This window comes from Schistocerca serialis, chromosome 3, assembly GCF_023864345.2.
Source record: "Schistocerca serialis cubense isolate TAMUIC-IGC-003099 chromosome 3, iqSchSeri2.2, whole genome shotgun sequence".
In the NCBI taxonomy this organism is placed as follows: Eukaryota; Metazoa; Arthropoda; class Insecta; order Orthoptera; family Acrididae; genus Schistocerca; species Schistocerca serialis.
This window is the reverse complement of record NC_064640.1, coordinates 508,906,381-508,919,553: the sequence shown is the minus strand read 5'-3', so window position 1 is coordinate 508,919,553 and position 13,173 is coordinate 508,906,381. Positions and strand designations below refer to the sequence as shown.

At 47.3% G+C, this 13,173-nt stretch overlaps 1 protein-coding gene across 1 annotated transcript in view; it reads left to right on the top strand.

Annotated features, from left to right (window-relative positions):
* The window catches only part of LOC126470960 (Down syndrome cell adhesion molecule-like protein Dscam2), a 971,805-nt gene that overhangs the window by 523,623 nt on the left and 435,009 nt on the right, over positions 1 to 13,173 (top strand). Inside the window, exon 3 of the mRNA XM_050099009.1 lies at positions 2,677 to 2,808. Coding sequence (XP_049954966.1) covers positions 2,677 to 2,808 — 132 coding nt within the window. The remainder of the gene's footprint in view (positions 1 to 2,676; positions 2,809 to 13,173) is intronic.

Genomic DNA, 13,173 nt, shown 5'->3' with positions numbered 1-13,173 from the left:
CCGGAGGACTGAGTTCTCTCTCGGGGATGGGTGTGTGTGTGTATATTCTTAGCATAAGTAAGTTTAAGTAGTGTGTAAGTCCAGGGGCCGATGACCTCAGTAGTTCAGTCCCTTAGAAATTCACACACATATGAACATTTAATCCCACCATCACCCACTACATTGTCACCTATAAGCTTTGCCAGCCTCCCCTACCCATACCTGTTGAGGTGCAGGCCATGCCTAATGAAACCCGATCTACTGATAGACCCCACGGCACCACTGAAATGTGACCCACGCCCTGTGCCATTAGCGCCCTCCCCATCCCCATGTTAACGCACCTAACAGCCGCATTAAAATGAGGCCGATCATGACGCTGACACAGTTGCACGAAATGCACATTAGTGCCACCAGATAGAGTAGCTATCTTTACCAGGTCATACTCCCCAACTCTATCAAGACTGTTCCCTGCTCCACCCACTATCACTACCTGATCCTCCATAAAATTCCTACTAACTCCCCTATGCTGTCAATCACCGGAGCCAACCCTGCACTAGGCTTCACAATGACCACTCCCCAACTCTTCCTGAAACTGCTGGCCCACACCTCTACCGTGCGAACTACGTAGCAGCAGAACCTTCTTCTTCTGTTAGATTTTGCACTTGACCTACGCCACCTAACTGCTGAGGACTTTTGCATGTTCCCTATATCTACAGCTACAAGAGGCTCCTCTCCACTCAACTCTGACAGTTGGTCAAATCTATTGCATATATCCAAATTATAACTGTCTGAATACCTCCTCCTCCTATCTGTCTTCTTGCCAACTGCCAGGTCCCATTCCTTACCACCCTTCACCCTCTTCAACCTACCTAGATCTTCCTTTGCGCAGTGTAACTGCACCTGAAGGGCACAGATCTTACGCTCCTGCACCTCTATCAACTTATTTCTACTACAGATTCTTCATTTCCAGGAGAGGATCTCGTTAGAATGCCCACTGGCTTGCCCATTGCATTCCCCCAATGAAAATACTTTAAACAAATCCCACACCGTAACCTACTACTCACAAACCTACGATAGAGCCCACACTTCTCACTCATGGTAAAATTTTACAGTTAGTGAAAAAAACTATAAGTCTACGTTACCTAAGTTCAGTTACACCGGTAGAACTATTTAGAGAACTAACAATAGCCGTCTCGAAATTCTCTGTCTACGAAGAAAGGAACTACTTGTATTAATACTGTTACGCCGCAGCTAATAACAACACCAACAAAACTTCACGAAATTCTAATAACAATACCAACAAGACTTCACAAAATTATTAGCTAAAACCAAAAAGTCACGCGGCCACTGTAATACTCAACGAAGTTAAAACTCTGAATGAAAATTTTACTGAAATGTTTTACTAGAAACAATAAGATACGTCAGATGAAAACTAAAGCACCAAGTTTACTAAACGACTTCAACGCACAGCAAGCGAACGTTACCAAAAGTTCATTAAATCGTTATTTCGTCATGAACAGCACGAAATACCGCTGAAAACTATTAAATTTAATAACTGTACAACAGAACACAAATAACATTGTCAGTATTTAGCTTTATAACCGCTACAGGCCTCCACGCTGCCCTCCAATAATAAATTGGTGATCCCTTGATGCATCAAGGGATCACCACTTTAGTATTGGAGAGCAGCGTGGACCGTAAAAATCGTAGAGGGAGACCAAGAGATAAATACACTAAGCAAATTCAGAAGGATGTAGGTTGCAGTAGGTACTGTTAGATGAAGAAGCTTGCATAGGATAGAGTCGCAGGGAGCTTCATCAAACCAGTCTCTGGTCTGCAGACCACAACAACAACAACAACCGCTACAGTTGCAACTACACTCCGCAAAATTTAAGCACATTACTGAGGCGCGAGGCTTGGACAAACGACGGAAACACACTCTCGGATAACAAACCACTCGAGTTAATAACACAGGAAGAATGACTGCGATTAATGAAAATCCACTATTAAGCTACTTTTACATAAAATATTAACGCAAATAAACTTTAAAATAAGTAAGTGAAGACTAAAGCTTTATAAAATATTGACGAGAAACTTCAACAGCAGTCCAGCACACTTGACGTCACACGTTGGCGTAGTTGTTCTGTTTGTTGATCCGTAGTATTTTGAGGGTGCAGGCGCAGGAACTCCAGCTCATCAACCGGTGTTTCGACCTTCTTAGGAAATATCGGCTGAAGAAATGGAAACTCTGTGGCTGCACACCCGAAATTTGAAACATTGCTCAATGCAAAATGCACAGCGAAATCGTGAATCAGGTTAGGTTTATTGTATACAAATGAACATACAGTGCTTTTTTCGAAATCAAGGTAGAATACGTTTACAGAAAACCGCTTGTTAATTCTTTGAAAAAGAAATTTACGATTTATTGGCTTGGTGTCTAACCGAAACGGATTAATTATAATATTTATGTCATCTGCAAGAAGTACCAGCTCTGCTTGACACATGTTATGAAGAGCTCTAGCGGGGGTTCGCGTATGTAAGAAACAGTACTAGACCCCAAACTGAACGCTGATTGATTCACCACCACATTTCCAATGTTGCTATTGATTCAAACAGTTGTTTGTAACGCCATTATTGTGATGAAAAGAAGCTTTTATAGAAGTGTGTGACGATCCACATAATTGTCTTTTCTCGTAGGCTGCTCGTGACGTCACCGCAGAATTCGGTGCCGCCACGTATCACGGATTCGCGGAGCCATGTTCAGGCCCACTACCGCCAGCCGGTCGAGCTGCCGTGCGCTGCACAGGGCTTCCCGCTGCCATCCTACATGTGAGTACAGAGCCACCTGCATAGCACCTCTCTAGGAAGCTCCTATTCGGTTCTACTATCGAGATTGGGTACTATCACGTACACCTCGTAGACATTTTTGCGTGGAACAGTCGAGTTGCTGCGGCAGAGGCGTACACTTCTGAATAAATTGTAAATGCATACAATGGTGAATGCTTTCGTTGTAATCTCCAAAGAACTGTATTTCGGAATGTGAGAAGGATGTAAACGCTATCACATCTCCACTGATCTACACCGACCCTCTCTGGTTACATCGTGACTAGTTTCGACCTTTAGTCAATTTCAAGCGACACCCGTATACAAAACCAAAGTTGCAAGATACAATATGATTTAAGTGTTAAAGTTAATAAGTTATTCCGCACTTTATAGAAATGCTGCAAGTGACCACCAATGTGGTCGGGGTGAAGTAATTTTTTTAAACGATTAGATTGCCAGACAGTGCCGAAAGCATTTTTCTGAACGGTTTTATATTGGCCTACCTCTGCAAAACCATGGTTCGTATCTGGGTACAGCTTCCAAATGATTCACAGTACTAACAGGTCGAAAAGTAAATGCACTGAGGGAGGTGGCACAGCCCTAAGACAATTGACTCACTTTCAGCAGGACAGGGCTCCAAATCCCCATCCAACTTGGGATTTAAATGATTTCCCTAATTCGCTTAAGCTGAATGCCGGAATGGTTCCTTTGAAAAGGACGCCATTGATTCCCCTCACCAGTCCTAGCTTTTGCTCAGTCTGTCTTGACTTCATCGTCGACCGACCATTAAATTCAAATCTTCGTTCCTTCCTTCCTTCCTTCGCGACATCGTTCAGCCTAGTGTGGATAATCGTTATATCTTCCACACTCCAGAAGGCTGGCAGAGACACTTCCGAAATATTCAACATTATTTAATTCAGTTTTCACAAAAGTTGAAGATAATTTGCATGTAGTTTAGCAACAAAAGCTAAATGAAGTCAAAGTGACGTCTGACACCAAAGGAAAGATACAGTGTTAGCAACCTGTATGTAGTCCTTTCTTATTGAGTGGCTGCAGTTAGTTAAGTGGATACTTTAATTAAAAAATTACTTAGGCCCTGTAAAAATTTATACAAGTAAATCATCAGCAGATCAATCATTAATGGATGAATTTCACGACTAAATCAACCAATGATCACATTGAATTCAGCTCATTACTCGTAAGTAATCAAATTACATAAGGAACGAATTTAACAGTAACTGAAATCGATAAACTAAATCCTTGGCAAACTTGGACAAGGAATCGGGAATGGTATTTCAAATTTAATGGGTATCTGAGCAAAACATTATTCGTGGAGGTTGTAACATGATTGCCATAGATTAGTGCATAGAGATAGGAAATGCAATGGAAGGATATGAATGTGCAGCGTGTGCATCTACTGCCGGAGTCGAAAGCATATTGAAGGTCAAAATGCAAATAAAACTTCGAAAAGAAGACTTGAATTACTGAACATCATTATGAAAACTTCCTCTTGCCCTACAGTTCGCTTCACTGTTGCGGCTGGATCTCATCATACTTAAAATCTGCAAGTGGCAGCTGAAGTGTCTGAAAAATCTGTCATTGTCTCAAGAACAACAACTCGTTTTTGCGTGCATCTAAGTTCAACTCAGCTAGATGAGAACCTCTCGTCCAAGATGAGGAGAAGTTTCGAAGGCGAGTTCTGGAAGTGAAGCCTACAAGTGCCTCAAGCGCAGCCCTTGTCCTCAGTGGTGTTCACCCTACTACCACAGTAGTTTCTCATTTAGCTACGCATGCAGTTTAACACAGTATATCAGAACCTAAGTAGTAGCGTGTTGGCAATCGCTACTGCTAATTCACATTTCATTATTTGGTGAAGATTAATTTATTCCTATTTAATGTGACTTTCTCTTATCGGTTTTACATAAGATACAGGACGGCTTGGTTAAAACAGTAACGTAACATTACATGTTCCTACTCTTTATAAATTTATGCAGATGCAGCTGCACTTAAAACATGTTATAGAGTAATTGCATCAAAGAATTTTGTGCTAGCATGGCATTGCCGTTGTGTGCTCATCTTTGGCACTAATTATCTGGTGAAGGATAGGATTTTTCCAAGCGTACACGTCATCACTTTTTATATATATATATATATATATATATATATATATATATATATATATATATATATCATACACACAAACTTTTTCTTGCTGGTGTAAAAGGATAACTTCATTTTCAGCATCATGATGGAATTGCTTGTCATAACGTTCCAGCGCGCCACTGTTTTTTTAATATTCTCCATTACTCTTTTTTTTCTTTCTTTATTGTTATTTGAAAACCTGTACAACAGGCAGGCTATCAGCAGCACTCTACGCTGCTCTTCAGCCGTAGGATACACAATGAGAAAAAACAGTGAGAAGACACATAAGTTACAGAACGGTGGGCAATAAAACAGTAGACACATAAAGACAAACACAGAGCCATTCACACTCGACGATAATCCACACTACAAACTGTTGATACGACGCACAAACACTGAAGATGGCGATGGCACAGGTGAACGATGGAGTGCGACGGTGAACACTAAACACTAAACACGACGACACACACGAGACACTGATGGCGATGATCTCCGGCGCGCGAAAGTCAACGGAACGTGTGCGAGTCCAGGGACCTGCCAAGAGAGGAGGAGGGGTGGAGGAAGAGGGAGAGTGGATAGCAGAGATGCCATGGGCAGAGGAGATAGGGGGAAGGGAGGAAGGGGGAGGGGAAGCCCAGGGAAAGAGGGATGGAAGAAGGGGGATGGGGGGAAAAGGAGAGAGAAGGGAGGGAGGGTGCCTAAAGGAAAGGACACAGGAAGTGGGGGGAGAATCAAAATTAATAGGAGGGGTAGATGGAGGGGAGGAGGACATCATCAGGGAGGGGGAGCTGGCGGAAGCCACGTTGGGAGAGGGTAAGGAGGGTGGAGAGATGGAGACCGGGTGGGACGTGGGAATACAGGCGCGGCAGCGGGCGGGGGTGGGAGAGGATGGGTGAGACAAGCGGATGAGGAGGATGGAGTTTGCGGGAGGTGTACAGGATCCGTATCCTTTCAAGGAAAAGAAGGAGGTGGGGGAAGGGGATGAGAGCATACAGGATCTGCGTGGGGGAGGGGAGACGGATGCGATAGGCGAGGTGGAGAGCATGGCGTTCAAGGATTTGAGATTTATAAAAGGTAGGGGGAGCGGAGATCCAGGCCGGATGCGCATAACAAAGGATGGGGCGGATGAGGGATTTATAGGTGTGGAGGATGGTGGAGGGGTCCAGACCCCACGTACGGCCGGAAAGGAGCTTGAGGAGACGGAATCGGGAGCGTGCCTTGGCTTGGATTGTCTGGAGATGGGGAGTCCAGGAGAGGCGACGTCGAGGGTGACGCCAAGGTACTTAAGGGTGGGAGTGAGGGCGATAGGACGGCCATAGATGGTGAGATAGAAATCAAGGAGGCGGAAGGAAGGGGTGGTTTTGCCTACAATGATCGCCTGGGTTTTGGAGGGATTGACCTTGAGCAACCACTGGTTGCACCAAGTGGTGAATCAGTCAAGATGGGATTGGAGAAGGTGTTGGGAGCGCTGCAGGGTGGGGGCAAGGGCAAGGAAGGCTGTGTCATCGGCAAACTGGAGAAAGTGGACGGGGGGTGACGGCAGCGGCATGACCGCCGTGTACAAAAGATACAGAAGGGGGAAGAGGACGGAGCCTTGGGGCCCACTGGCGGAGGGGAAAAAGGTGTAGGAATCTGTGTTATGGATGGTGACATAGGAAGGACGGCGGGAGGGAATGGAGCCGATCAGACGGACGTAGTTAATGGGAAGGGCGAAGGTTTGGAGCTTGAAGAGGAGACCGGAATGCCATACATGGTCATAAGCTCGTTCAAGGTCCAGGGAGAGGAAGATTGCAGAGTGACGGGAATTAAGCTGGTCGGAAAGGAGATGAGTGAGGTGAAGGAGAAGGTCGTTGGAAGAGAATGATGGCCGAAAGCCACACTGGGTAACGGGAAGGAAGCGGTGCTGGCGGAGATGCTGGTGGATGCGTCGGGCAAGGATAGATTCCAGGACCTTGCTGAAGACCGAGGTAAGGATGATGGGACGGCAGGAGGAGACGGCAGACGGCGATTTTCCAGGTTTAAGGAACATCAGGATACAGGAGGTTTTCCACAGGTCGGGGTAGCAACCGGTGGACAGGACTACATTGTAGAGCCTGGCCAGGGTGGAGAGGAAAGAGACAGGAGCTTCACGAAGGTGACGGTAGGTGACACGATCATGACCAGGAGCAGTGTTGCGTTTCGTGCGGAGTGTAGCAATGAGATCCTGTGTAGTGATAGGGGCATTGAGTTCCGTGTGTGCAATGTTGTCCAAGTACTGGAAACCAGGAGCGAGGGGAGGGATAGAGGTGTCAGTTCGATCGCGGACATCCGGAAAGAGGGAGTAATCGAACTGGGGATCATCGGGGATGGAAAAGACATCGGAGAGGTAAGAGGCAAAGTGATTGGCCTTACTAAGGGAGTCAGGGAAGGGGTGATCATCATGCAGAAGAGGATAGTAGGGGGAGGGTTTAGATCCAGTAAGGCGACGGAAGGCTGACCAGAACTTGGACGAGTTGGTAGGTAGGGTAGCATTTAAATGGGTGCATGTCTGTCGCCAGTCCCGGCGTTTCTTAGCCATGAGCAAATTACGAATGTGTCGCTGGAGTTGCCAGTGGCATCGTAGAGTGTCCGGGTCACGCGTGCGGAGGAAGGCACGGTAGAGACGGCGAGATTCACGGAGGAGGAGGACGGCCTGTGGGGGTAAGGTAGGACGGTGGGGGTGAATGGTGACAGTAGGGACATGGGCCTCCACGGCCTCAGGCAAGGTCTGCTGGAGAAAGGAGGCGGCATGGGTTACATCGTCAGGGTGGTGGCAGGTGAAAGGGTGGCTATCGACCTGGGTGGAAAGGGTATCCCGGTAGGCATTCGAGTTGGCACGGAAATAGTCATGGATGTACTTAGGGGCAGGGTCATGACGATGGTCAGGGCGGGGGCGACGACTGTCTGAAACGGTGAGGAGGACAGGGCGGCGGACGGCGATTTGCCAGGTTTAAGGAACATCAGGATACAGGAGGTTTTCCACAGGTCGGGATAGCAACCGGTGGGCAGTGCTCCCTGCCGCCGTTGGATAAGCAGCTGCAGCAGCAAGACGTATACTCCTAGCTCACTCATTTGTTACATAGTTTAATTCTTAATTTCTTTGCGTGTTTTTGGTTCTTGCATTGTTTAATTCATAAATTTCGGGCGTGTTATAGTATTTGAGAGTGTAGCATCGCGTTTTAGTACCTGAATAGTGTAATTTCGCGTAGTCTCCTTCCGCCGCCGAGCAGTGTCAGCAGTGCGCAAGTAGCAGCATTACTGCATTTACTAGGCAATCTTGTATTTTAATAACCGTTTAAATTTTGTTGATTTGTTTGCGCTCTCTGTAGATTATTTCAGACGTTCTTTGCAAAACAGTTTTTAGCATGAATAGGGACTGCAACTGTTGTGTTCGGATGCAGGCTGAGTTGGCATCCCTTCGCTCCCAGCTTCAGGCAGTGTTGGCTTCGGTCACACAGCTTGAGGCTGTTGCCAATGGGCATCACTGTGGGGGTCCGGATGGGGGTTTGTCGGGGACGGCCAGCTCGTCCCACGCATCCCCTGATCGGACTACGACTGTGGTTGCCCGGGACACTGCCCGCATTGAGGCTGATCCCTCACCTGTGGTAGAGTGGGAGGTCATCTCAAGGTGTGGCAGGGGGCGAAAGACATTCCGGAGGGCTGAACGGAAAGCCTCTCCAGTTTGTCTGACAAACCGGTTTCAGGCTCTGTCTCAGGCTGATACTGATCTTCGGCCTGACATGGCTGGTTGTCCTGTTCCAGAGGTTGCCCCTCAGTCTGCAAGATCCGGGCAGTCGCAGAGGGTGGGCTTACTGGTACTTGGGACCTCCAACGTCAGGCGCGTAATGGGGCCCCTTAGGGAAATGGCAGCAAGAGAGGGGAAGAAAACCAATGTGCACTCCGTGTGCATAACGGGGGGAGTCATTCCAGATGTCGAAAGGGTCCTTCCGGATGCCATGAAGGGTACAGGGTGCACCCATCTGCAGGTGGTCGCTCATGTCGGCACCAATGATGTGTGTCGCTATGGATCAGAGGAAATCCTCTCTGGCTTCAGGCGGCTATCTGATTTGGTGAAGACTGCCAGTCTCGCTAGCGGGATGAAAGCAGAGCTCACCATCTGCAGCATCGTCGACAGGACTGACTGCGGACCTTTGGTACAGAGCCGAGTGGAGGGTCTGAATCAGAGGCTGAGACGGTTCTGCGACCGTGTGGGCTGCAGATTCCTCGACTTGCGCCATAGGGTGGTGGGGTTTCGGATTCCGCTGGATAGGTCAGGAGTCCACTACACGCAACAAGCGGCTACACGGGTAGCAGGGGTTGTGTGGCGTGGGCTGGGCGGTTTTTTAGGTTAGATGGCCTTGGGCAAGTACAGAAAGGGCAACAGCCTCAACGGGTGCGGGGCAAAGTCAGGACATGCGGGGACCAAGCAGCAATCGGTATTGTAATTGTCAACTGTCGAAGCTGCGTTGGTAAAGTACCAGAACTTCAAGCGCTGATAGAAAGCACCGAAGCTGAAATCGTTATAGGTACAGAAAGCTGGCTTAAGCCAGAGATAAATACTGCCGAAAGTTTTACAAAGGTACTGACGGTGTTTAGAAAGGATAGATTGCATGCAACCGCTGGTGGAGTGTTCGTCGCTGTTAGTAGTAGTTTATCTTGTAGTGAAGTAGAAGTGGATAGTTCCTGTGAATTATTATGGGTGGAGGTTACACTCAACAACCGAACTAGGTTAATAATTGGCTCCTTTTACCGACCTCCCGACTCAGCAGCATTAGTGGCAGAACAACTGAGAGAAAATTTGGAATACATTTCACATAAATTTTCTCAGCATGTTATAGTCTTAGGTGGAGATTTCAATTTACCAGATATAGACTGGGACACTCAGATGTTTAGGACGGGTGGTAGGGACAGAGCATCGAGTGACATTATACTGAGTGCACTATCCGAAAATTACCTCGAGCAATTAAACAGAGAACCGACTCGTGGAGATAACATCTTGGACCTACTGATAACAAACAGACCCGAACTTTTCGACTCTGTATGTACAGAACAGGGAATCAGTGATCATAAGGCCGTTGCAGCATCCCTGAATATGGAAGTTAATAGGAATATAAAAAAAGGGAGGAAGGTTTATCTGTTTAGCAAGAGTAATAGAAGGCAGATTTCATACTACCTAACCGATCAAAACGAAAATTTCTGTTCCGACACTGACAATGTTGAGTGTTTATGGAAAAAGTTCAAGGCAATCGTAAAATGCGTTTTAGACAGGTACGTGCGGAGTAAAACTGTGAGGGACGGGAAAAACCCACCGTGGTACAACAACAAAGTTAGGAAACTACTGCGAAAGCCAAGAGAGCTCCACTCCAAGTTTAAACGCAGCCAAAACCTCTCAGACAAACAGAAGCTAAATGATGTCAAAGTTAGCGTAAGGAGGGCTATGCGTGAAGCGTTCAGTGAATTCGAAAGTAAAATTCTATGTACCGACTTGACAGAAAATCCTAGGAAGTTCTGGTCTTACGTTAAATCAGTAAGTGGCTCGAAACAGCATATCCAGACACTACGGGATGATGATGGCATTGAAACAGAGGATGACACGCGTAAAGCTGAAATACTAAACACCTTTTTCCAAAGCTGTTTCACAGAGGAAGACCGCACTGCAGTTCCTTCTCTAAATCCTCGCACAAACGAAAAAATGGCTGACATCGAAATAAGTGTCCAAGGAATAGAAAAGCAACTGGAATCACTCAATAGAGGAAAGTCCACTTCACCTGACGGGATACCAATTCGATTCTACACAGAGTACGCGAAAGAACTTGCCCCCCTTCTAACAGCCGTGTACCGCAAGTCTCTAGAGGAACGGAGGGTTCCAAATGATTGGAAAAGAGCACAGATAGTCCCAGTCTTCAAGAAGCGTCGTCGAGCAGATGCGCAAAACTATAGACCTATATCTCTGACGTCGATCTGTTGTAGAATTTTAGAACATGTTTTTTGCTCGAGTATCATGTCGTTTTTTGAAACCCAGAATCTACTATGTACGAATCAACATGGATTCCGGAAACAGCGATCGTGTGAGACCCAACTCGCTTTATTTGTTCATGAGACCCAGAAAATATTAGATACAGGCTCCCAGGTAGATGCTATTTTTCTTGACTTCCGGAAGGCGTTCGATACAGTTCCGCACTGTCGCCTGATAAACAAAGTAAGAGCCTACGGAATATCAGACCAGCTGTGTGGCTGGATTGAAGAATTTTTAGCAAACAGAACACAGCATGTTGTTATCAATGGAGAGACGTCTACAGACGTTAAAGTAACCTCTGGCGTGCCACAGGGGAGTGTTATGAGACCATTGCTTTTCACAATATATATAAATGATCTAGTAGATAGTGTCGGAAGTTCCATGCGGCTTTTCGCGGATGATGCTGTAGTATACAGAGAAGTTGCAGCATTAGAAAATTGTAGCGAAATGCAGGAAGATCTGCAGCGGATAGGCACTTGGTGCAGGGAATGGCAACTGACCCTTAACATAGACAAATGTAATGTATTGCGAATACATAGAAAGAAGGATCCTTTATTGTATGATTATATGATAGCGGAACAAACACTGGTAGCAGTTACTTCTGTAAAATATCTGGGCGTATGCGTGCGGAACGATTTGAAGTGGAATGATCATATAAAATTAATTGTTGGTAAAGCGGGTACCAGGTTGAGATTCATTGGGAGAGTGCTTAGAAAATGTAGTCCATCAACAAAGGAGGTGGCTTACAAAACACTCGTTCGACCTATACTTGAGTATTGCTCATCAGTGTGGGATCTGTACCAGATCGGTCTGACGGAGGAGATAGAGAAGATCCAAAGAAGAGCGGCGCGTTTCGTCACTGGATTATTTGGTAACCGTGATAGCGTTACGGAGATGTTTAATAAACTCAAGTGGCTGACTCTGCAAGAGAGGCGCTCTGCATCGCGGTGTAGCTTGCTCGCCAGGTTTCGAGAGGGTGCGTTTCTGGATGAGGTATCGAATATATTGCTTCCCCCTACTTATACCTCCTGAGGAGATCACGAATGTAAAATTAGAGAGATTAGAGCGCGCACGGAGGCTTTCAGACAGTCGTTCTTCCCGCGAACCATACGCAACTGGAACAGGAATGGGAGGTAATGACAGTGGCACGTAAAGTGCCCTCCGCCACACACCGTTGGGTGGCTTGCGGAGTATAAATGTAGATGTAGATGTAGAGATTGTCGCTACCAATAGGCTCCAGGACATCCACCGTTATGCGGCCAAGGAGGTTGGGGGAGGAAAGGATAACATCGGGAGTGGAGTTGGATTCGGGATGGGTGTGCTGGGGGATGGGGATGAGGTCGCCTTGAAGGGAGGAGAGGAACCGATGCCACCGCCGTAACTGGGCGGCGGAACGACTATGGATCTTGAGGTCGGCGGCGATCACGTAGGAGGAGAAGGTACGGTCAATGTGGGAGAGGAAGTTGAAGGGAATAGGGGCGTTAGGGCGGACATAGATGGTGGCGCAGGTAACGGTAAGGCCGGGGAAGAAGAGACTAAGGATCAGTTGTTCGGTGGGGTCGGGAAGGAGAGGTTGGAGCCGAATGGGGATCTGGCGGTGGTGACCAATGGCAACTCCGCCACGCGCAAGCGGGAGGGGATTATGAGAGTGGTGGAGGAGATAGGGCGAAGTGTGGACGGTGTGGTGGGGTTGGACGAAGGTTTCATTGAGGAGGAAGGCATCCACGTGGTGGGTGGCAAGGGTGTGCAGGAAGAGGTTCTTGTTGGCGGGAAGGGAGCAGATACTGTTGAAAAGGATACGTTGCTGTCGCGCCATGTCAGGGATTTAGACAAGGGTGTCAAGACAGGATAAGGTGAAATGGGCCTGGTTGTTGGAGTAGGTGGCGTACATTTTGGGTTGTAAAATGGAACGGGTGGCGAGGGATATCTGTCGGAGAGTGTGGGGGCGCTGAAAAGGATGAACATTCTGAAGGACGATGGTGAGGAATCTGATGATGTCCTCAGCGGTAAGGGGTGGGCGAAGGGAATTGCCGGGAGGGGTGGGGGCATCCAGAGGATGGACAGGGATGGTGAGTTCAGGAGTGGTCGGAGGGGGTCAGGCTTTACACTTTTGGGAGTAGGTGGGATGGGGGAGATTGCAGGTATTGCAGGAGGGAGGGGATTGAAAGTTAGGGCACTGGCGGAGGAAGTGCGCC